The following is a 25,058-nucleotide window of genomic DNA, read 5'->3' as shown; positions in this document are numbered from 1 at the left end:
CAGAGTAGCTAGGATTGCAGGCATGAGCCAATGGTGCCCAGCTCCTCACCGTCGTCGTCGTCGTCGTCGTCGTCGTCTTCTTCTTCTTCTTCTTCTTCTTCTTCTTCTTCTTCTTCTTCTTCTTCTTCTTCTTCTTCTTCTTCTTCTTTTTTGTTTTCAGTCACCAAGAGGTAATTTATCTGTTTTAATTACCAGCACGTGAAATTCAAGAAAAAAAATTGGAAATTGCTAGCATGACCCATGAACATAAAATACAGTTTTTAGTCCTGGGGAGACAAAAGTTTTTAGGTATGTCATATGGTTTTTGCAAAATTTTTGTTGTATTATATTAAAGTATTTGCATTGATATAAGGATACTTAGCATTTCTGTATAAGTGCTGAGGGACAGTTACATTTACTTTATGATTAAAAAAAAAAAAAAGACCAGGCCAGGGGCTCAGTTACTCAGTTAAGTTTAGTCATACAACACCTGCAACACTCATATGGGTTTGAAAATATAAACATCTCAGTTCCAGCGCATTGTTTGGAGGGAGGATTATCCTCCAATATGTAACAGATGCAAGTGAGGACAACTAGTGGCAGGAAGGAATTATTTTTACTATGGAAAGATGGGGAAAGAGATGGATCCTTTTCAAAAATGAACAGATCATATTATTAAGTAATTCCCTTATAAACTTCAGAGCTTGGGTCAAGTTTCACAGAAATTTTGGATGGGTATTAAAGTCTTACTTTCTTTCTCTTTTCTTTCTGTTTAACAACTACACACCAAAGGTCATCCAGTTTCATAACCTTTCAGACAAAACATGGAAGCAAGTCTCAAGTCAGATGCAGTATCTGATACAAATTACTTGTTTGTTTAATGACTCCATCACTTCAATGGCTGGCAGTCCATAACAGAGAACTTAAGCTAATTCAATAATTAGAGGAGGAAAAAATGAGGGCCACTAACTAAAACATGTTAAATATGCATCCTAATTCACTGAATAAATGAAATATGAGAGTTTCTAACTCACTAACTCTTATTATTATTTGGCATATAAAAGTGACATAAAAGTAGAGTTCTTGTGCTTCTTAAATCCCATTTACCCACTAAAATGAAAGACAATACTGCAAATGAGAAATACAACAATTTTTCATTTTACTACAGTGACTTTCTCAACAGTGTATCAAAGCGAAGGAAAATACGGACACCAATTATTCCTCTAGAGTAGAGATATCGACAGAAAGAGGAATATGAACTTCAGAGGTCCATGTAATGAGGTGCTGGGGTTACATTTTGGAGCTAATCAACATATAAAAACACAAAAGGATCCTAGCAGATGCATCTCTCTGGTCAAACAGAAATGCAACTGTATACCCTCCACTGAAAGGTTTGCAGGTGAAACTGGGAAAGTCTCATGTCAGGTCTGGGCTGCAGGAAGAAGTCCAGTCAGGAAGCATGGGCCAGGGATGCGCATGCACGCACATACACACAGCGGAGGAGGAGGGTGCGCATGCGCATGCGTGGACGCATGCGTGCTGACCCGGATGAGCTCGACGCGCGCCACTGCAACGGCTGCCCAAGATGGAAGGTGGAAAGCTCGGAGTCCGTCCTTTGGCTTCTCCCCGGTACGTCCTGAGGCGTTTGGGGTCCAGTCGTAGGGCCCGAGCTGGGTTCCTTGCCCATCTTCCACAGTTGGTGCTGCACCTGCTGCTGAGACACAGGGGCTTCTTGAGCCTGACTGCGTGGACATCGGCCGTTGTAAGCCGGGTGGGATCGTTGCTGCGCATGCGTGTGATGCAGGGGGCGGGGAGGAGGAAGTCCGCCTCCCATGTGACCGGAAGCGTGGGGGAATGGGCCGGAAGTGCGATCCCTCCTCGAGCCCCTGTGAGCCTAGACACAAGGCAGCCCCGCAGGCCCATGGAGAAGGCGGGCAAGGGGACGCCGCGGCCTCCCTGCTCCTCCTCCTGGGTCTGGCTCGGTTCCACCCAGTGCCCCGGGTGGCCGTGGGGCCGGAGCCATTAGTCTTAGCAACTTCTGAGAAACTTTGATCAAACCACCCCATTTTCTGTTTTATGTTTTCACAGACCATTCCCCAGGAGCTCAGGACAGCTGGATTTGAACAAACTGTGAGAGGATGCCACCATGACAGCACCTGGAAGACCTGTCCCCTTTCCTACTAGAGCTCCAGCTGATTCACCTGCAGAACACAAGGTCAGAATCATCGCATGTTAATGCTACGTTCTTTTTCCAAACTGATTTATGGGAGCCTGTGTTTCTGCTCATCCTTGAGGGGTGGATGCTTTTGATGAAGTTGCTAACTTAGTTTAAATGAGAGCTTCAGCCCACCTTTTTATTTTTAAACATTTTTTTTTGTTTCAAAGAAGGCAGTTAATGATTGGATCAGAAATATAGCTTTAAACAGTGGATCAGAAATATAGTTTTAAACATTGTTTTTCTGTTGCAACGAAGGTAAATTAATAACAGGGTCAGAACTGTAAATGTGATGTTATTTGGCAGTTGTTCACTGTGTGATGGAAGGAATATGATACCTAGACTACGCACTGGAAGTCCATTTGCTTCATAGCTGCTCCTGAGGCTCGCATCCAGTGGACAGTGGTCCAAAGCCATCTTGGGAAGATAAAGTCTAAGAGACCCAGTCTCCAATATTATAACCAAAAAGCTAGACCGGAGCCTTGAGTTGACTGGTAGAGCACCAGTGAATGGAGCAAACCAGATAAGCACTTGTTAGGCCATGAGTTCAAATCCCAATACTGGCAAAACAATTGCAATCTGTGTATTTGTGTGTGGCTTGACAGCTTGTTTCAGATAGGCAAGAGAAGGATGGGGCTATTCAGAGGTGGCAGCAGGGTGTTGCTCCAAAAACTGCTACTCCTTGTCTCCTTTGATTTTCATTTTAATCTAGAGGGCGTAAAATGTGACACTGCTGCAGATCATAGAGAATTGTGATTTTCCTTTCACGTTGTAATTTTCTGGGGTTTTTTTGAAGATATAGCACACTCCACATTTGTCCCATTGTCTCATTTGCCCTATTTAGTACATCATGGAAGGAGCTTACATTGGGAGAAGGGAGGAGCAGGGGGTGACACCTTGAGACCCTGTGCTGACAGTGTAGTCAGTACATACAGGACAGTCACTTACATAGAAAAAGAAAACTCACATCCCAGTAAATGAAAAGGGTAGTGTATGAGAGAAACAACAGAGAAAGGAAAAGGAAGAGACTTTCATTAGAGAGAGCTTTATTATCTGTGTCTTAGACTCGCTACGCTAAGAGATAAAGGCTACATTTTCACATCTATGCTCTGAACATGACAGTGGAATTAGAATTCTGTAACTCCAGTATCTTTCAATATATAAAGTCAAGGATACAGATAGTAAAACTTTTACTGTGTGATCCATTCTTGAGGTCTTGTGTCAGGGAGTGGGCTCTGTCCTTGAGCTTGTCTACTCAAGGCTATTACTTGAGCCACAGCTCCACTTACAGCTTATTTCTTTGGAGATAAGAGTTTCATAGATTGCCTGGGCTGGCTTCAAACCTCCACCCTCACATCGTAGCCTTTGGAGTAGCTAGAATTATGAGCCACCTGTGACTGGGAACTTGGCATCATTTGTTTCTCCCATGACTTTTACTCAAGAAAAACATAGGAATGAAAGTCAAAGGTTGACAATGGAAGCCGAGAAGTTAAGTTAGAGTGCAAAGTGCACTCTTCCCAGACGAGGTGTGTGTTGCACAGATCACTGCAGGCAGGCACACCGATGGCTCTGAGGAAAATGCTGATGGGCTGAGGGTTGGAAGGAATTGTCTGGTCCTCAGACAATTGCAGGGGGTTAACTGTCCACTTTCCTTCCTAGCCTCAAGTGACTTACGTGAGGGATGTGTGCACAAGTGGCAATGAGTTCCTTTTTCTTCTGTGGTATTTAAGAATATCCTGCTAGAGTCCCCGAGAGAAAAGTGCACTCTGGATGTGAGGTTGGTGATCTGAGTTCAAGTCATCATGGCCAGGAGACCCTAAAGGCAATGCTGATAGCTCTGGGCTGCAAAATGGAGCAGGAGATGGGAGATTATGCCACACCACAGGTTGTTTTCAGTGCTGGCGTCCCATGTGTTTAAACTTCAAAGATGTTCCTTGGTCCTTGGTGCTGTTTGACAGCACCCAGTTCCTGAGTTCCAGCCTCACAAATGACAAAAAAGAAAAAGAAAACAAAGAGATACAGGAACAAATATTGAAATGGAGGAAAGTGGGAATATTAATGCCATGGTGTCTGAAGACAGGTTTTTTCCTTGTCCATTCAAGATGTGCACCCATGCTCTGAACTAGCTAGCCAGCATCACTAGGGTCCTTAGGAGTGTACTCAGTTAGAGACCACCAGAGGGTAAGTGGAGTCCAGGTTGCCTCTTGCCCCTCAGATCCATGGGCTTCAGATCAAACCTAAACAAACTAAATAAGCAGGTAGTTAATGTACATGGAAGGTCAGTTGATTGCCTGACAGCATTTGGGAAAAAAGTCAAGTTAGTGTTCAGGAGATGAATGTGAAGGGTTGTTAAGTGACAGTGTGAGTAAGGATTCAAGCTGGTACCCCCAGCTCAGTAGGTACAGGCAGCTTCACACTACCTTTCCAGACACTTTCAAGCATGTGAAAGCCAGCTCAGTGTCAGGTGTTCTTTGACCATAATCCCAGCTGCAGAATCCTGTAGTACTTGGCCTATGCCTAGCTGAGGTACACTGATATCTCTGCTGGGCATGCTTGGCATGGTAGATCTTTTTCCCAAATAGCCCGAGGCTGGATCACTGATCCATCAAGAGCCCCAGCCCACCTCCTGTGCAGATCTCCCCAGCCGGCTCTGCAGGCTCAGCCTCCTGACCCCAGTGTGCACACAGCAAAGGCCAGGTATGCACAACTCCTCCCCTTTACACACTTGTCATCCAAAGGTAACATCAGCCCTCAGCACGGTCTTTGTGTGGATATCTAATGCCCATGATTAAAACAACACAAATAACCCAGTGGAAGGGCTCTCATCTAGCCTTACTGAATTTCTGTTCAAGTAGGAAGGCAGGTATCCCAGGCAGGGTCCATCCACAGGCACCACTATCTCTCTATTGTTTTTCAGGTCTCTTGTTCCTTCCAGATGTCTTCACCTTTCACTGAAAGGAAGGAAAATTATTTGAATTTATACACTTTTCCAGTCCAGCAATGGACTCTGGGGGTTCCAATTGTTCTATTTGAAACGCAGCTCCACTAGCCCTCAGGATCCACCAAGAGAAAATTGGGCTCATGGTGGGGGATGGGGAGTGGAGAAGTCTTGAAAATATGCGCGCGCATGTATGTGTGTGTGTGTGCACAAATTAACAACTGGAAAACCAGGGAATCTTTGATAATGGCTTTATATTAGAATAGTAATGAGGTTTACAATTACACGAAGAGACAGGAAAGCTGGGGCAAAAACTGCTGACATGGTGCATGGTACAGGTCCCTTATGCGCCGACCTATCCAGTAGAACTTGTGTTTTCGGGAGTTAGACTGAGTTGCCTGGAGACCAGGAGAATCCCAGCTGGAAATACACTAGTACTTGTCACATGGTCTGACTGTGCTTGACTGAAGCTTCTTCTGGGCATGCTTGGCACACAGCAGTGTGAACATCCTGCAAGACCCCCTCCATACCTGCAGCTCTAAGTCCACCCCTCTATGATTTTCTGAACCTCAGTGGGAATCTCCCGGAGGTCCTGAGCTGTTTCGCTTTCAACTGTGCTGGTTCAGATTTCTGCACGCCTTTCTCTGGAACAGTTTTGTTTCTAAGTTATGCACATTACTTCTGTGTCCTCACACGGTAGCAGAGTGTGGAAAGAATGGTGACTACCCTTTCAGCCGCCTGTTACTCTAGTGGGAGCCTGTGGCCTCCACCTGTGGCTGCCATGAGGGAAGGGCATTTGGCTCTGAGTGGAAACACTCTGAGCTGCTCAGCAGGCCAAGGGAAAGCATAGAATCCTGGCCACTGCTCAAACTAGGAAGCAAGAGGGAATAACAGGCACACTGACCTCAATTCAAACCACACAAATAAGTAAATAAATAACTAGGCAGGCAGTTGACATACATGAAAGGTCAGGTGATATCCTGCTGTAGCATTTGGGACCAAAAAATCTTAGTGTTCAGGGAACAAATGGGATGAGCTCTTAAAGGAAATGATAATATGAATAAGTGGGTAATCAAACTGGAAGCCCCAGCTTTGAGGTACAGGCAGCTTGAGGCTACTGTTCAGCATATATTTCAGCATTGGAAAGCCAGCTGAATGTCAGCTATCCTTTCACCAAATCACAGCTGGAGAATCCCTACCACTTGATACAGGGCCTGGCTGTACTGGACTGAGGCCTCTGCTTGGCACACTTGGCACACACCAGTGTGAATTTCCTGCAAGGCCCTCTTCCCTCCTGGAGTTGTTGAAGTCCACAACTCTCTGCCAAAGAGTTGTGTGACTTACATTGTGCTAGTTCAAAGTTTGGCACCACTTTTTCTGGAATAGCTTTTTTCCTATGCTGTGGACATTTCTTGGGGAGCCACACACCTTAGCAGCATCTACTAAGATTGCTATCATGTTAGCCTCCCTCCTAAGGATGGTCTGATTCTTCAGGTGGGAGACTGGGGGCTCTACCTTTGACAGCCTAGGAGAAAGGGTATTATGTGCTTCCTACCAAATACTTACTCTGCTCAGCCAGAGATGGGCAAGAAAAGATTACTGGCCCCCACACTGCTGGAGCTGGAGCTCTGCAGCAAGCAGAGGGGAATGGCGGGCACACTGGCACTTTGTCCTATCTTCAGAGATGACTGTATGTCATCATCCTGCGACTGGTATTCTGAGGACAAGCTGGAGCGCGGGAGTCGTGCAGGTGAACTGGCTCTCCTTCGTGGAGGCAGGAGTCTCTCAGGAGTTGGGCATGGCACAATAGCAGAGGGAATCCTCTGCAATTTTGCCTTGCTGGTGTTGTCTTTTAGATTTTCTTTGATGGCAGCTAGATGCCTATGGCTTTGTTGAACGCTCGGTCCCATATTGCCTCTTGAGTATCAGCTGCGTTCTACCCCATGTGGCTCATGACATTGATAATAACGGGGTCCAGCTTTCCAGGCAACGGCTCCTCAGGACCCGGGCCCAATCCCACCCCTTGACCCAGCCACGGGTGCTCCATGATTTGGCCGACATTGGGCCTCTCGTCCGGGTCCATCGTCAGCATCTGGGAAAGCAGGTCATGTCCCTTTGCACACAGGTAGAGAGGAGCCTCGTACTTGGCCTCTAGGACCAGTGCCCGAATCTCAGACAACATCCTCCTCTCAAACGGGAACTTCCGTGTTGCCATGACATAGAGCAGGACCCCTAAGGTCTACATGTCCACTTTGTACCCATCACACATTTGATGCAGGAATACTTCGGGGGCCCGGAATGTCACAGCTCCACAAATGCCCTTCAGCCTCTCCCCTGGTGTCAACCTCACGCTCATGCCAAAGTCCATCACCTTCACATTGCGTTTGCCATTCAGCAGGATGTTGTCAGGCTTGAGGTCCCGGTGTGCGATGCCGCTCTCGTGAAGGTAGTGCACCGCACTGGCGATCTGTCGAAACAGCCTCCTGGACTCAAATTCAAATAGGCGGTGGCGGTGGACCTGAGGATCCAGTCCATGAGATGTCCCCCACCGGTCAGCTCCATGACCACATACACACACTCTTCGTCCTCCATTACCTCAAACAAGCAGATGATGTGTGGGTGATGCACAGTCTTACTGATGTCCACCTCGTTTGCTATCTCCTGGCTCTCCAGATCTTTTCTCAGGAGAAATTTCACTGCCACCTTGGTGTCCACGAGGCGGTGGTAGGCCAGCTTCACATAGCCGAAGCTGCCATACCCGATGACCTCCTTCAATTCATACTGCCCGATGATGGTGATCTCCTCCTCTGAGGATGAGGAGGTGAGGGACACTTTGTTGACCATGGCCATTTTTCAGTGTTATCAAAGTTAAACTGATCTAAAATTATCTAAATGGACTTGGTGGAAAACAAAGCTTACCCTAAAATAGCGAATTCAATCAACCAAATAAGGACAAACCCCAAAACGAAACGAGATCCCCAAATCCAAGGAACTGAAACACAGACCACTCACATGCAAGCAAAACCTCAAGATCCCTCCGAGTAAGTCGAGAGGGTCACTGAGGAAAAGCTCCCAGTGCTGTGACTTCCAAGTGTGGAGCTCAGCTGCTTCACATGGACCCTGCTGAAGATTCCTCACAATAATCCATGATGTCACTGGGGAGGTCCACCAATCATGAGGGAGCCTAGTGACATCAATTAGGAGGTGAACCAATCAGAACCAGGCATGCAACCACTGGCAGTTATGCCCTTTTGCCTTGAGGACAGTTGTCAGGGGAGCTCCACTTCAGCTACCATGGCAACCATGTGAGAACCAAAAGGACACTAGCCAGTGGTCCCATGTGTTCGTGGGGATAGGGGTGCTGTGGGGGGGAGGGGCGGGGTATCATATCTCTGATCCTGTGGGGACATCACATTGGAAAGCCAGCTCCGGTGAATCCCCTAGCAGTTGTCACATGGCATGGCTGTGCTGGTCTGAGGCCTCTGCTTGGCACCCTTGGCATACACTTGGCACACAGCAGTGTGAACTTCCTGCAAGACCCCCTTCCCTCCTGCGTCTGTTTAAGTCCACACTTCTTTGACCTTGTGCACCCTGGTGAGTTCTGTGGCTTTCATTGTGCTGTCTGAGAGTTTTGTACCACTTTCTCTGGAACTCTTTGGACTGCCAAAGAGTTGTGTGACTTACATTGTGCTAGTTCAAAGTTTGGCACCACTTTTTCTGGAATAGCTTTTTTCCTGTGCTGTGGACATTTCTTGGGGAGCCACACACCTTAGCAGCATCTACTAAGAATGCTATCATGTTAGCCCCCCTCCTCAGCACGGCCTTATTCCTCAGGTGGGAGGCTGGGGGGCTCTACCTTTGACTGCCTAGGAGAAAGGGTATTATGTGCTTCCTACCAAATACTCACTCTGCTCAGCCAGAGATGGGCAAGAAAAGATTACTGGCCCCCACACTGCTGGAGCTGGAGCTCTGCAGCAAGCAGAGGGGAATGGCGGGCACACTGGCACTTTGTCCTATCTTCAGAGATGACTGCATGTCATCATCCTGCGACTGGTATTCTGAGGACAAGCTGGAGCGCGGGAGTCGTGCAGGTGAACTGGCTCTCCTTCGTGGAGGCAGGAGTCTCTCAGGAGTTGGGCATGGCACAATAGCAGAGGGAATCCTCTGCAATTTTGCCTTGCTGGTGTTGTCTTTTAGATTTTCTTTGATGGCAGCTAGATGCCTATGGCTTTGTTGAACGCTCGGTCCCATATTGCCTCTTGAGTATCAGCTGCGTTCTACCCCATGTGGCTCATGACATTGATAATAATGGGGTCCAGCTTTCCAGGCAACGGCTCCTCAGGACCCGGGCCCAATCCCACCCCTTGACCCAGCCACGGGTGCTCCATGATTTGGCCGACATTGGGCCTCTCGTCCGGGTCCATCGTCAGCATCTGGGAAAGCAGGTCATGTCCCTTTGCACACAGGTAGAGAGGAGCCTCGTACTTGGCCTCTAGGACCAGTGCCCGAATCTCAGACAACTTCCTCCTCTCAAACGGGAACTTCCGTGTTGCCATGACATAGAGCAGGACCCCTAAGGTCTACATGTCCACTTTGTACCCATCACACATTTGATGCAGGAAGACTTCGGGGGCCCGGAATGTCACAGCTCCATAAATGCCCTTCAGCCTCTCCCCTGGTGTCAACCTCACGCTCATGCCAAAGTCCATCACCTTCACATTGCGTTTGCCATTCAGCAGGATGTTGTCAGGCTTGAGGTCCCGGTGTGCGATGCCGCTCTTGTGAAGGTAGTGCACCGCACTGGCGATCTGTCGAAACAGCCTCCTGGACTCAAATTCAAATAGGCGGTGGCGGTGGACCTGAGGATCCAGTCCATGAGATGTCCCCTACTGGCCAGCTCCATGACCACATACACACACTCTTCGTCCTCCATTACCTCAAACAAGCAGATGATGTGTGGGTGATGCACATTCTTCCTGATGTCCACCTCGTTTGCTATCTCCTGGCTCTCCAGATCTTTTCTCAGGAGAAATTTCACTGCCACCTTGGTGTCCACGAGGCGGTGGTAGGCCAGCTTCACATAGCCGAAGCTGCCATACCCGATGACCTCCTTCAATTCATACTGCCCGATGATGGTGATCTCCTCCTCTGAGGATGAGGAGGTGAGGGACCCTTTGTTGACCATGGCCATTTTTCAGTGTTATCAAAGTTAAACTGATCTAAAATTATCTAAATGGACTTGGTGGAAAACAAAGCTTACCCTAAAATAGCGAATTCAATCAACCAAATAAGGACAAACCCCAAAACGAAACGAGATCCCCAAATCCAAGGAACTGAAACACAGACCACTCACACGCAAGCAAAACCTCAAGATCCCTCCGAGTAAGTCGAGAGGGTCACTGAGGAAAAGCTCCCAGTGCTGTGACTTCCAAGTGTGGAGCTCAGCTGCTTCACATGGACCCTGCTGAAGATTCCTCACAATAATCCATGATGTCACTGGGGAGGTCCACCAATCAAGAGGGAGCCTAGTGACATCAATTAGGAGGTGAACCAATCAGAACCAGGCATGCAACCACTGGCAGTTATGCCCTTGTGCCTTGAGGACAGTTGTCAGGGGAGCTCCACTTCAGCTACCATGGCAACCATGTGAGAACCAAAAGGACACTAGCCAGTGGTCCCATGTGTTCGTGGGGATAGGGGTGCTGTGGGGGGGAGGGGCGGGGTATCATATCTCTGATCCTGTGGGGACATCACATTGGAAAGCCAGCTCCGGTGAATCCCCTAGTAGTTGTCACATGGCATGGCTGTGCTGGTCTGAGGCCTCTGCTTGGCACCCTTGGCATACACTTGGCACACAGCAGTGTGAACTTCCTGCAAGACCCCCTTCCCTCCTGCGTCTGTTTAAGTCCACACTTCTTTGACCTTGTGCACCCTGGTGAGTTCTGTGGCTTTCATTGTGCTGTCTGAGAGTTTTGTACCACTTTCTCTGGAACTCTTTGGACTGCCAAAGAGTTGTGTGACTTACATTGTGCTAGTTCAAAGTTCGGCACCACTTTTTCTGGAATAGCTTTTTTCCTATGCTGTGGACATTTCTTGGGGAGCCACACACCTTAGCAGCATCTACTAAGAATGCTATCATGTTAGCCCCCCTCCTCAGCACGGCCTTATTCCTCAGGTGGGAGGCTGGGGGGCTCTACCTTTGACTGCCTAGGAGAAAGGGTATTATGTGCTTCCTACCAAATACTTACTCTGCTCAGCCAGAGATGGGCAAGAAAAGATTACTGGCCCCCACCCTGCTGGAGCTGGAGCTCTGCAGCAAGCAGAGGGGAATGGCGGGCACACTGGCACTTTGTCCTATCTTCAGAGATGACTGCATGTCATCATCCTGCGACTGGTATTCTGAGGACAAGCTGGAGCGAGGGAGTCGTGCAGGTGAACTGGCTCTCCTTCGTGGAGGCAGGAGTCTCTCAGGAGTTGGGCATGGCACAATAGCAGAGGGAATCCTCTGCAATTTTGCCTTGCTGGTGTTGTCTTTTAGATTTTCTTTGATGGCAGCTAGATGCCTATGGCTTTGTTGAACGCTCGGTCCCATATTGCCTCTTGAGTATCAGCTGCGTTCTACCCCATGTGGCTCATGACATTGATAATAACGGGGTCCAGCTTTCCAGGCAACGGCTCCTCAGGACCCGGGCCCAATCCCACCCCTTGACCCAGCCACGGGTGCTCCATGATTTGGCCGACATTGGGCCTCTCGTCCGGGTCCATCGTCAGCATCTGGGAAAGCAGGTCATGTCCCTTTGCACACAGGTAGAGAGGAGCCTCGTACTTGGCCTCTAGGACCAGTGCCCGAATCTCAGACAACTTCCTCCTCTCCAACGGGAACTTCCCTGTTGCCATGACATAGAGCAGGACCCCTATGGTCCAAATGTCCACTTTGTACCCATCACACATTTGATGCAGGAAGACTTCGGGGGCCCGGAATGTCACAGCTCCACAAATGCCCTTCAGCCTCTCCCCTGGTGTCAACCTCACGCTCATGCCAAAGTCCATCACCTTCACATTGCGTTTGCCATCCAGCAGGATGTTGTTAGGCTTGAGGTCCCGGTGTGCGATGCCGTTCTCATGAAGGTAGTGCACCGCACTGGCGATCTCTCGAAACAGCCTCCTGGACTCAAATTCAAATAGGCGGTGGCGGGGGGACTTGAGGATCCAGCCCATGAGATGTCCCCCACTGGCCAGCTCCATGACCAGATACACACACTCTTCGTCCTCCATCACCTCAAACAAGCGGATGATGTGTGGGTGATGCACAGTCTTACTGATGTCCACCTCGTTTGCTATCTCCTGGCTCTCCAGATCTTTTCTCAGGAGAAATTTCACTGCCACCTTGGTGTCCGCGAGGCGGTGATAGGCCAGCTTCACATAGCCAAAGCTGCCATACCCGATGACCTCCTTCAATTCATACTGCCCGATGATGGTGATCTCCTCCTCTGAGGATGAGGAGGTGAGGGACACTTTGTTGACCATGGCCATTTTTCAGTGTAATCAAAGTTAAACTGATCTAAAATTATCTAAATGGACTTGGTGGAAAACAAAGCTTACCCTAAACTAGCGAATTTAATCAACCAAATAAGGACAAACCCCAGAACGAAACGAGATCCCCAAATCCAAGGAACTGAAACACAGACCCCTCACATGCAAGTAAAACCTCAAGATCCCTCCGAGTAAGTCGAGAGGGTCACTGAGGAAAAGCTCCCAGTGCTGTGACTTCCAAGTGTGGAGCTCAGCTGCTTCACATGGACCCTGCTGAAGATTCCTCACAATAATCCATGATGTCACTGGGGAGGTCCACCAATCACGAGGGAGCCTAGTGACATCAATTAGGAGGTGAACCAATCAGAGCCAGGCATGCACCCACTGGCAGTTATGCCCTTGGGCCTTGAGGACAGTTGTCAGGGGTGCTCCCACTTCAGCTACCATGGCAACCATGTGGGAACCAAAAGGACACTAGCCAGTGGTCCCATGTCTTCCGGCTAGCTCCATGACCACATACACACACTCTTCGTCCTCCATCACTTCAAACAAGCAGATGATGTGGGTGATGCACAGTCTTACTGATGTCCACCTCGTTTGCTATCTCCTGGCTCTCCAGATCTTTTCTCAGGAGAAATTTCACTGCCACCTTGGTGTCCGCGAGGCGGTGATAGGCCAGCTTCACATAGCCGAAACTGCTATACCCGATGACCTCCTTCAATTCAAACTGCCCGATGATGGTGATCTCCTCCTCTGAGGATGAGGAGGTGAGGGACACTTTGTTGACCATGGCCATTTTTCAGTGTAATCAAAGTTAAACTGATCTAAAATTATCTAAATGGACTTGGTGGAAAACAAAGCTTACCCTAAACTAGCGAATTTAATCAACCAAATAAGGACAAACCCCAGAATGAAACAAGGTCCCCAAATCCAAGGAACTGAAACACAGACCCCTCATACGCAAGCAAAACCTCAAGATCCCTCCGAGTAAGTCGAGAGGGTCAGTGAGGAAAAGCTCCCAGTGCTGTGACTTCCAAGTGTGGAGCTCAGCTGCTTCACATGGACCCTGGTGAAGATTCCTCACAATTATCCATGATGTCACTGGGGAGGTCCACCGATCACGAGGGAGCCTAGTGACATCAATTAGGAGGTGAACCAATCAGAGCCAGGCATGCACCCACTGGCAGTTATGCCCTTGTGCCTTGAGGACAGTTGTGAGGGGAGTTCCCACTTCAGCTACCATGGCAACCATGTGTGATTCAGTCATCCTAGCATTGCTCCTGGGGTGACATCATTCAGTGGACTCAATCCTTGTGCACAAATTATAGCCCCTTTCTTGTCCCATAGCAGTTGTTAGTTCATCTAAATCCCCAAACATAGGTCCTCAGCCCCTCCTATGACATCCGCGGGCAGTTTGTAATTCCCTGCACTGAGCTGAGATGGGCACTCTTACTCTCTCTGCTTACCTGTGCTCCCTGCCCATCGAATCTTCCCCCACTAGCCCGATCTACATGGACAGGCACAGATCCCATCTCTGTCTCCCTCTCTCCCCTGTGGGCAAGGTGGCTCCCCTAATCAACTTCCTTATAATTCTCCTTCTGGCCTGCCACTTCATTGTCATGTGTGGTGGTTTGCTTCATTGGTGCCGAACTTGGATCAAGGCGTTCTCAGTAAGTTTACTCTTCTACCCTGGGAGTTTGAACTCTTCAGGATCTTGTGCCAATTCTAGGTCCATCCATAGGACCAGCAAAGTCAATGTCTCCTGACCAAGGGCTTTATTTCTATCCTCTACAATTGTTGAGTGCACCTGCAGCTATGGTGAGTGACCACTGAAGTTAGCTGAGGGCTCAGGTGTTGAATCAGGAAGGCTACTGTATTAATACAGGAAGAAAGACTTGGCGTCAAGTTCCAAGCTTTATCAAGGGACCATAAAAAGCCACTGGCTTAAAGGTCAGTAGACTCATAAGTTATTTGTGATGGCTTCATTTTGTGGCTGTTCCTTTCAATTTTTTACTGATAGAGACCCGTTGAGAACACTGGTGGATAGCTCTAGCTTCAGCTCCACTGGTCACTCACTCATCAACGGGAGGAAGAGTAAAATTCTTCAGAAAAAAATGCTCAATTTTTAGTATGATCTTAAACCTCATGTGATCAAATTTACTGCCAAATTTGGAAGTCCTCATGGCCCCTTCATGAGATGCTGGACCCCCAGTATAACTTCTGTGAGCACTCTGATAGATGGAAATTTTTCTTTGTCTCTGAACCTCTCCAAACTGCCTGCCTGCCTGTTTGCTTACCTGTAATGCAAGTGGGACAGTTACTCACTTTCAGATGTATCCATGATTTTTAGTACCCACCTTGGAAAGGAAAAAGGAAACGTTTTCTGTTCTTGTTATCAATATGCATGGAAATTCTGCTTGTTGTTGGCTAAATCTTGTATTTCTCCAGCATTGACCATGTGGTAGATAATAGAGAATTGTGTTTAACAGGCATCACCTTCCCCAGAACTCTCAGAGGTGTAGTCGTACCCACCCCTCAGATAATAGGTGTGCCTGAATTCCTAGATGCAGGGGCAGGGATGTGGAAACTCAAGCCCTGGATAAATTCTGGAACCTCTTGTAAATTCTGTAACAGAGTGCTTACAGCTCAGCACTGCCTTTCAGTTCAATTCAGAGGTCAAGGTGCTGTGACCTAGCCAGCCCTGGCCTGACTATATCCAGGTATTCAGAATCCACTACGCCTTGCCATGTGTCTTTGTGCTCCTGTCCTCTCTGGTCTCCTGGCCCTTCTCTAATCACCCTGGCATTCCAATTAAGCTTTGCATTGGAGCTGAATTGGTTTCTTGGAATGTGCCTTCTCTGCTTTCTGGCTGTATAATCTGTGGAAGATTTTGTGTGTTGGCAAAGTTTTTGTTTTCTAACTGACCACATGGTCACATTATGATTGGACAAAATTATCTCATGTTACTGCTGAAATTTCAGAAAATTAAAATCTAAGTGGACCCTAAAAGTTAGTGCACAAAACGACTATTGTCTGAGCCGGGAGTGTGACCTAGTGGTTGAGTGCTTGCCTAGCATGCATGAAGGCCCAGGTTTGAATGCTCAGTACCCAGTACACAGAAAAAGCCGGAAGTGGTGTTGTGGCTCGGGTGACAGAGTGCCTTGAGAAAGCTCAAGGAAAGTACCCAGGTCCTGAGTTCAAGCCCCAGAACTATCAAAAAGAGAAAGAAAATGTTGTCTGTGTGTAAAAGATGTGTGTCATCACGGTTTCAAAATTACTTGCTTTTGACTACTGTTGTAACTAATGTAAACCTTGTGTTAACTACAAAGCATTCCCCAGGCCAAAAATGGTAGAGCTGACAGTGTCAAAACTCAACCAGCAAAAGAAACTAACCATGACTGCCCCCCCCAGCAATCGGGGGGTGGGGCCACAGGCAATTGCCTTGAGGCAGTTACCTGACTCTAAACCAAAGAAAATATCCTGGACAGTTTTAAATCCCAAGCTGATCACATTTGAGTGCCATTAAATGTGTATAAGAATTAATCCAAAAACTCAAATGATGGAGAAAGTAGTAAGTAAAAAGGCCTTGGGAAAGGAGTTGAGGAAACAATGTTGGTTTCGCTTGAAAAATACAGACCCCAACAGGCTGGAATATGTAGCAGATGGTAATATAGTTGGCTGCAATTTAAATATGGTCAAGACTAATACAATGGTATAAAACCAGCATGCCATTCTTTAGTCTATCCAGGCTAAAGGTTAAGTGTTTTTAATCTGATGCTGGTAACACCTTGGTAAAATCAGGTTTTGCTTCTCCATTTTCTCTCCTGTGCTCCCATCAGCTTCCTTTAAGATCAAGGAGCAAGAGTAACTGTGGAACAAGTGTGCAAGTGTGGGCACGGTGGCTCACAAGAGTCTGGCCAGCCCCGAGTACTTTCCCCTATGCTGTCTAGATTGTACAGTGTTACAATCCTCTCTGCCTTTAGTTTATAGGACACTCGCCCAGCTAGGCCTTGCACATACGTCTCCTTAAATTGAGTGTCGTTGGATGTGTTCTTCTCTGTTGGCCTTCAATGGACAACTTGCTATTCTGTGTGGCCTTGATTTTCCTCCTCCAGGATCAGCATTTTGTTTTAAAGTAATAGCATGCAGTGAGTAGTGACTCAGGATGTAGGATTGGCACTAGTTACATGGATCAATGTGGTCCATGGCTAAGCTGCTTCCAACCTGCCTGTCTTCACTACTGGTACAAAGTCCAGTCACTTGTTGCTCATTCTGTCTCTCAAGTATGGGAGAATGCCCCGGGACCACACCCTTTTTAGCATGGGTGTCTCCCCATGTCTGTCCAGGGTCTAAATACTGGTGTTTTCCCTGTATTTTGATAGGTCCAGAGCACTCCTGCCCTAGCTCTACCTCAAATTGCTCAGTTCTCGCTAGGATTAAGAGTCGGGTTTGCAGAAGGCCTGTTATGGCTGAGTTGCTGTAGGTTAAGACACATGTCTGTGACTCTTACTCCAAGATCAAAAGAATTAGAATCCTGTTCCGTGGCCACAAGTTTGCAATAGAGTAGCCCATCTCAGAAACCACCTTGGCTGCTGTGGAGAACAGACTTGGCAGGTTGGCCTTTGGTCTGTATGGATTTTGTGACCTGGAAGGTTTAAACCCGAGGGACAAAGTTTAAATTGTAGATTTCACTTTCAGGAGATAGTCACAGTCTTAATCTATCAATGTTGGCCTACAAAAGCCTAGACTTACTAGGAAAAATATCTAGGTAACGAAGTTGTCACTCTGCCTAAACCAGTGAGGCTCCAGCCTGCAAAAGCTAATGTATTCAGTAAGCAACCAAGAAATTGCTGGGAGATTTCAAATGTCTTTAACCAGTCCATGTGGAAGTTTGCAGGCAACCCAGCAGGAGGTGTGACAATCCATCCAAGGACTTTGGGAGATGCCTCTGGATCCTGCCTGGCTCCATCACACACAACTAACAAGCCTGCTGATTCGGGATGAAAGGTGCAAGCCACTTTAGATACAACGCAGCCAAGATTTTACTGTTATTTGTGTGTATTCTCTTCCACCTGTCGGTAATGTTAATCCCAACAAGGTAGACCGCAGGGGCAACAAGCCAGAAAATAATCTTCCCAGATTCCTTTGCCTTTCAAAGCTCCTGGTAATCTGGCAGGCCCCTTGGAAGAACAGAGATAAGTATCCTGCTCCTTGCTTTGACATTAGTAGAGAGTATACCATGATGGTTCTGGCCTGTGGCACAAGGTGAACATATTGTCTTCTAAGCACCACAAACCCAACTGCACCAATTACCTCCCACAGAGCAGAGAAGGAGCCTCTGGGCCTAGAACCCTAGGACAGGCTTCCTATCCTTGTGTTACAAGGCATGTATGAACAAAGAAAGGATGTGATTTGGTTTCTATGCTATCATTTTGGTAACTAGCAAAGAGATGCCAAGTTTGGATTTTTACCACAGTGCTGATACATGTAATTTATGGATTAAAGTAGGTGTCCCAGAGGCAAGAGGCAAATCTGGGCCCTCACGATTTCATCAGAAATAGGTTCCTGGAAAACTAGCCTACATGCTTATCAATAGGAGTGCCAGAAATCCCTTGTTCCCCAGGTAGCCAGGATACCATAGACCAAGGAACCCTAACATGCCGATCAGTTGCTCTTTGAAAATTCTCATCACATCTAGTGCGTTTTGTCATTGCAGAACTCTGGCAAGTATTTGTTGGTCAATCCTTGAGAAGTTACAGGGAAGCCCTATTCCTATTGGTCTCCTTGTTGCTTTAATTGGAAATAAAAAGGGCTTTGGTGGAAAAGCCTCCTTTGATTGCAGTTCAGAGCCAGCCCGGGCAGAAAAAAATCCCTCTGACACTCCATCTCGCAACTAACCAACCAGGAGCCAGGCTGGAAGTGTGTGGTTCAAGAGACTCTGAAGAAAACAGGAAAATGCTGGAAGTACTCTGACTAAAATTGGCATAGCACTGGCCTTAAGCAGAAGTGCTCAGGGACAGTGCCCAGGCCTTAAGTTCCAACTCTGTGGATGCCAGCTGTGAAGAGCTTTCCCAGCCATGAGCACCTAGACCCTTAGGATGAGGTCAGTTCTGACCACGAGGGGCCATGGAGAGGAGTCAGAGGAGATGATATCAGCCATGTTATACTTGCCCTTTCCAAATAAATCAGAGCCAGGAGATCAAGAGAAATAGTTGCTTTCCTAACCAATGTCCATACCTTTTCCTAACCAATGTGTGTATCAGCTATGTACCTTCTAGCTGGACAGGAGATTACATCGGAATGCCTTGGTTACCTGCTATTTGTATTTATAGTGTTAGACACAAGACAGTTAGCCTTGGCAGCGTCTGGGGTCTCCCATACATAGTCTAGAATCCAGACATCTACCAAAGCCTCCTTTTGGACTCTTTATCCCTCCAATCTAGCCCTAGCCTCTCACTGATTTCTCCCAGACTGTCCACTATGCTCTCACCTCCCCAGCCACCCCAAATCTTAGACACTCCTTCCTGACCCCTTCCCCCAAGTAGTCCTCCTTCCTTGTCATGGGCCACAACTGGACTTATGCTGCAAATGGAACTTTCTCCTAGCTTGGGACCAGGGTGTGTTCTCCTATGTCATTCATGTTAACTGGTCCCATCACCTTGTCTGCCTTTTGCTTAACCTTTTCAAAAGTTTGCTTTGAACAGGACAAAAGGCCTCACCCAGGACTCCACCTGGGTATAAGTCAAGACAACTGGAGGCCTCACTTAGACTGCCTGCTCTGCCCAGCACAGACCTGGACCCTCAAGTCCCCAGCACCAGTGACTCCTTGCTGCCCCCAAGCTAGCAGGAAGTAGCCAGAAGACACCATGATGCCAGTTGGCTCTGGTACCTTTAAATATTTCTTCTACCCCCTTCTTAGGTTCCTGTGATCCTAAGATGAAACTAGACTTACTTCTCCCCCCAGGATATGGGGAATCAGGGACCACACTACCTATGTCTCCAATCCACGATGGAGAAGACTATTTCAGTCTCTGATTTCCCCTTCTGGGGATCAATCCCTCCCTGGCTTCTTCCTCTTATAAGCTCACTAGAAGCAATTTTTTGCTTTTTAGTAATTGTGCCTTGCATTTTAGGTAACTATTCTCATGGAAAAGACGAGGACCTTTGCCAACCAAACTGCCAAGCAAATACTTCTTGAACTGTATCAGGTCAAAGACAAATCAGGGACCCCTGACTACTTCGCCCCTTTACAGCAGGAAGTAGCTCCAGAAGAAACGACCTCCGTCCATACTTCCAACCTGGTACCCCCAATTATTAAGTAACAAATGGGGGAATGCCCTGGATCCCTCCCCGGGTTTCGGCACCAGTTGCGGCGCCCGACACCCCTGACCAGCAGGGAAGAATGGACACCACCCGAGGATCCTTCTCGTATCACGCTTTATTGAAGAGCCACTTGATTGAGGGGAGAGCTGAAGCAGAGGGGCACTGGGCAGGGAAATGCAGCTGCTTATATAAGCCCAAGGAACAAGGGGCTCTCTACCATTGGCTACTCTGTTGCTAAGGCCGTTTTGAGACTCGGGATTGGTCACGCCCTTTTTCCTCATGCGCAGACTGAAGAGCAACTTGATACTTAGTAACGAGTAAAGGCCTCGCACTCACATACCAAATAAGTTACAAGGAGCAAGGCAGGAAACAGGTGCCATCCGGCTCCCCACAGGAATGTTAGTTCATATTCCCCGACCTCTGGTCCTCAGCCTCTCCCACTGCATTTCTTTGGGCAGCTTGAAACTCCACCATGGAGCTTCTGAGATCGGCACCGGCACTCTCCACCCGCCTATCCTACCTCCACTAGCATGATCTTCCTGGATCCCTCCCTCCCTCCCCCCCTCTCTCCCGTGGGCAAGATGGACACCCGTCTAATAAACTTCCTTATAATTTTCCTTCTGGAATGTTTCTGTGTGCTCCTGTGCAAAGTTTGCTTACAACATTGTTGATATGCAGTTGCAAGAGAGCCTGAGACCTGGAGACTTGGTAGTGAAAATGATTTGACTCAAAACTTCTGTGTCCACTTTGGAAAAGCTCAGATATCCAAGATGAAGTTGTACTTTGGTCCACATCTGCTATTCTAGCTTTTATTTCCTCTTTGTACTATGTCTTAATGCTTCTCTACTCCACTTTTTACAGTTTTGCATTGGTTTGATCTTTTTTTCATCTATTTTTTCTTGCAGTTTAGAAATCTCATATTGTTACAGTATTTCACCTTGTTATCTGATATATCATATACATGCGTGTTTGGTTATTTGAAATCGGATAGGGAAGGGGGGAAAACAAGATGAGGGCTAGGGATGGGGGAGGGAAATGGGGACCAAGACATGAGAAGGGGTATCAGTGTTTGTGAAGTAATGCACCTTCTATTAATTACCATAAAATATATGGAAAAATTTTTTGAAAGACAAAGAATAAAAAACCTATGCAAAAAAAAATCAAACATTTGAGGAGGGAAGGAAAATGGGAGAAAAACAAGGGGAGGGTGTTGGTGTCCCTCTCGGACACCCATGTGGCAGGGGTAAGATGGCGATGGGGCCCCCGAATAATGCAGACCCCGGAGACCATGACTCTTGGTGCAGGTCTTACTTTAGTCCACAACATGCTGGCTAAATACAGATCAAGCTGTCGCAGCCCAGTCATCAAATAGGGACGACCGTCAGCCAATGGTGTCCTGAGACACGCCCCACTTGCTCCAGGTGGGTGGAGTCTGGCGCCCTCTGGAGCCTGACTTACTTCACTGAGTGCATACATGATCAAGGGCAGATGGCAGATAGCAGGATTCCCCACATCTCCTGATTTTTCTTTATTTATAGACACTCATAACCAGCTTAGCTAAGAAAAATATGGGTCCTGCTGCTGCAGAAATGGGTTTGGTGGGCCAAAGACGGCTAGGGCTAGGTGGGTTTCAGAAACGGGATTGGGGTAAATGGAAATCACAGCCCCCATGCCCTCCCTAGCAGACTTAATTGTTCATATCACAGTCCCCTGCCTGGGAGTCAAGTTCATTACTCCGGGCCTCCACAGTTCCTGTTTCTTCTGGCTCCCATGACAGGGTAGACATAGGATGAGATAGCTTTGAGGAGAGTCCGTGGCATCAGTGTTTGGCCGAGCAGTCCAGGGCGGTTTAGGTCAGTGTCCCCGGCTGTACTGGTGTGGTCAGAAGGTGAAGGCACACACTCATTTAGGGCATTTGTGGAAAACACATGCTCTTTCATTATAAATAGTGACATTTCAAAGAAAATACAATATGTTATACTCGATGTAAGAATGGCATAAGAACTATACTTTGGGGGCTGGGAGTTTGGCCTAGTGGTCTTTGGCACAAAGACCAGAGTTCAATACCTCTCTACCGAATACACAGAAAAAGCTAGCACAGGTGCTGTGGCTCAAGTGGTAGCCTTGAGCAAAAGAAGCTCAGGGGCAGTGCTCAGGCCCTGAATACTCCCTGGACAACTGTCATCAAGGCCCAAGAACATAACTGCCAGTGGGTGCATGCCTGGCTCTGATTGGTCCACTTCCTAACTGATGTCACTGCTCACTCGTGATTGGTCCACCTCCCCCATGACATCATGGACCACTGTGAGGAATCTTCAGCAGGGTCCATGTGAAGCAGCTGAACTCTACAGTTGGCAGTTAACGGCACTGGGAGCTTTTCCTCAGTGACCCGCTCAACTTTCTCGGAGGGATTTTGAGGTTTTACTTGCGTGTGGGGGTCTGTGTTTCAGTTCCTTGGATTTGGGGATCTCATTTCGTTCTGGGGTTTGTCCTTATTTGGTTGTTTAAATTCGCTTTGTTTTCCACCAAGTCCATTTAGATAATTGTAGATAAGTTTAACCTTGATTAAACTGAAAAATGGCCATGGTCAATAAAGTGTCCCTCACCTCCTCGTCCTCAGAGGAGGAGATCACCATCATTGGGCAGTATGAATTGAAGGAGGTCATCGGGTATGGCAGCTTCGGCTATGTGAAGCTGGCCTATCACCGGCTCGCAGACACCAAGGTGGCAATGAAATTTCTCCTGAAAAAAGATCTGGAGAGCCAGGAGATAGCAAACGAGGTGGACATCAGTAAGACTGTGCATCACCCACACATCATCCGCTTGTTTGAGGTGATGGAGGACGAAGAGTGTGTGTATCTGGTCATGGAGCTAGCCGGTGGGGGACATCTCATGGGCTGGATCCTCAGGTCCCCCCGCCAGCGCCTGTTTGAATTTGAGTCCAGGAGGCTGTTTCAACAGATCGCCAGTGCGGTGCACTACCTTCATGAGAGGGGCATCGCACACCGGGACCTCAAGCCTAACAACATCCTGCTGGATGGCAAACGCAATGTGAAGGTGATGGACTTTGGCATGAGCGTGAGGTTGACACCGGGGGAGAGGCTGAAGGGCATTTGTGGAGCTGTGACATTCCGGGCCCCTGAAGTCTTCCTGCATCAAATGTATGACGGGTACAAAGTGGACATTTGGACCTTAGGGGTCCTGCTCTATGTCATGGCAACAGGGAAGTTCCCGTTTGAGGGGAGGAAGTTGTCTGAGATTCGGGCACTTGTCCTAGAGGCCAAGTACGAGGCTCCTCTCTACCTGTCTGCAAAGGGACATGACCTGCTTTCCCAGATGCTGACAGTGGACCCGGACGAGAGGCCCAATATTGGCCAAATCATGGAGCACCCGTGGCTGGATCAAGGGGTGGGATTTGGCCTGGGTCCCGAGGAGCCATTGCCCGGAAAGCTGGACCCCGTAATTGTCAGTGTCATGAGCCACATGGGCTACAACTTGGCTGACACTCAAGAGGCGATACGGGACCGGGCGTTCAACGAAGCCATGGGCACCTACCTGGCCATCAGAGAAAATATCAAAGAAAACACCAGCAAGGCAGAATTACAGAGGATTCCCTCTGCTATTGCGCCATGCCCAACTCCTGAGAGACTCCTGCCTCCAGGAAGGAGAGCTAGCGCACCTGCACGACTCCAGCGCTCCAGCTTGTCCTCAGAATACCAGTCGCAGGAAGGTGGCAAGCACTCACCTCTGAAGGTCCGCCGAAGTGCCAGTGTGCCCGCCATTCCCCTCAGCTTTCTGCAGAGCTCCAGCTGCAGCCGTGACCAGGATTCTGTGCTTTTCCCTGGCTGGCCGAGAAACCCAGAGAGTTATCCCTCACAGGAAAACGCTCTTCCCTCTGGGCAGCCTGTACAGGTGGAGGCTTCAGCCTTTCACCTGAATAACAGATGGGGCTGGAGGAGGGTGGCTGACAGGGTAATGGCCATTCTTCGCCAACTCTGCTGCTGTGTCACAGCCCCAATGTAATATGCACAGTTTAGGAACAAACCTGTTTCGGAGAAGGGCATTCAGAACCCCGAAAGAGCACAATTGAAGGCCACAGAACCAATTGGGATGTGGAAATGCAGAGAGGCGTGAACTTACAGAGTTGCAGGAAGTTCACACAGCTGGTGTGCAGCATGCCTCAGTCCAGCACAGCCAAGCCATGTGACCAGTGCTAGAGGATTCTTCAGCCGGGTAACTGGTGCCAGGACAGCAAACACTTGAGCTGGCTTTCCAGTGCTGAAAGGTAAGCTGAAAGTTGGTCTCAAGACTCCTGTTCTTTCCCTGGGCTGTGGCATTCCACCTTGATCTCTTTTTTACTCACGTTGACCTTCATTTAACTTTACTCTCATTTGTCTCCTGAACACTAGGGCATTTTGGTCTCAAATGCTACAGCAGGTCATCACCTGACCCTTTATATATTATTTCCCTGAGTGTTTATTTATTTATTCAGGTTTGAAAGAGGCCCTTGAGCGTGTTGATATAGGAGCCTGTTCATCTGAGGGGCTGAATCATCTTGGACTCTGCTTATCCTTTGCTGGTCTCCAGGTGACTGTCTCAAGCTCTTGAGAACCCTAGTTTTTACTGGCTGAGTCAGCACATGAGGGCAGATCTTCAGTAGCAAAGGAGAGGGACCTGTCCCCATGCACCTGGTCAGTAGTTTCAGACCCAGTTTTCCTCCATTTCAATGCAGTTACCTCTCCATTGTGTTCTTGTAAACCTCATTACTATTCTAACATAGTCACTAGCCTGAAGTCCATTATTTCAAAGTTGGTCACTGATGACAGTAAATAACAAAGAAACCCTAGTGTAATTAGAGGACTCCACCACCTTGACATAGTGCTTAGAATGACAGCTCCCTCTGTGGACCCACATTTTTCTCTTTGGACAGCCAGAGGGTGGGATACTGAGTTTCAAGTATAAGAACAATCCTGAACCTCCAGAGCCCATTGTTGGACTGGCAAAGTGTAGGAATGAAAATAATTATGGTTCCTTTCACCAAGAGGCAGAGACACCCGAGAAAGAGCAAGG

General features: G+C 48.0%; 3 protein-coding genes, 1 long non-coding RNA gene and 1 pseudogene across 4 annotated transcripts; 2 read left to right on the top strand and 3 right to left on the bottom strand.

Annotated features, from left to right (window-relative positions):
• Positions 1 to 1,412: 1,412 nt before the first annotated feature.
• LOC150044807 (uncharacterized) lies at positions 1,413 to 19,995 on the top strand. The gene is made up of 3 exons (XR_016533026.1): positions 1,413 to 1,741; positions 2,068 to 2,194; positions 17,563 to 19,995. It is a non-coding gene; the product is annotated as an uncharacterized LOC150044807 (long non-coding RNA).
• LOC150044810 (sperm motility kinase 3A-like) lies at positions 6,656 to 7,981 on the bottom strand. The gene is given in 2 exon segments (XM_090320788.1): positions 6,656 to 7,650; positions 7,692 to 7,981. Coding segments are annotated over 2 exon segments (867 nt in total). The 5' UTR covers positions 7,977 to 7,981; the 3' UTR covers positions 6,656 to 7,068.
• LOC150044809 (sperm motility kinase 3A-like) lies at positions 9,410 to 10,317 on the bottom strand (annotated as a pseudogene).
• Positions 11,156 to 13,156, bottom strand: LOC150044808 (sperm motility kinase 3A-like). Its single transcript, XM_090320787.1, has 2 exons — positions 11,760 to 13,156; positions 11,156 to 11,727 (listed from the first exon to the last, which is right to left on the bottom strand). The coding sequence occupies exons 1-2, from the start codon at positions 12,663 to 12,665 to the stop codon at positions 11,386 to 11,388; spliced, it is 1,248 nt and encodes a 415-aa protein (XP_090176913.1). The 5' UTR covers positions 12,666 to 13,156; the 3' UTR covers positions 11,156 to 11,385.
• A 2,533-nt stretch (positions 19,996 to 22,528) lies between the features above and the next one.
• On the top strand, positions 22,529 to 24,011 carry LOC150044806 (sperm motility kinase 2A-like). The gene has a single exon (XM_090321176.1). It carries the CDS (start codon positions 22,566 to 22,568, stop codon positions 24,009 to 24,011), a length of 1,446 nt encoding a protein of 481 aa, XP_090177302.1. The 5' UTR covers positions 22,529 to 22,565.
• The last annotated feature ends 1,047 nt before the right edge of the window (positions 24,012 to 25,058 follow it).

The sequence above is a fragment of the Megascapheus bottae genome, chromosome 29 (assembly GCF_031878675.1).
Source record: "Megascapheus bottae isolate mThoBot1 chromosome 29, mThoBot2.hap1, whole genome shotgun sequence".
Lineage (NCBI taxonomy): Eukaryota > Metazoa > Chordata > Mammalia > Rodentia > Geomyidae > Megascapheus > Megascapheus bottae.
This window is presented reverse-complemented; position numbering and strand designations above follow the sequence as displayed.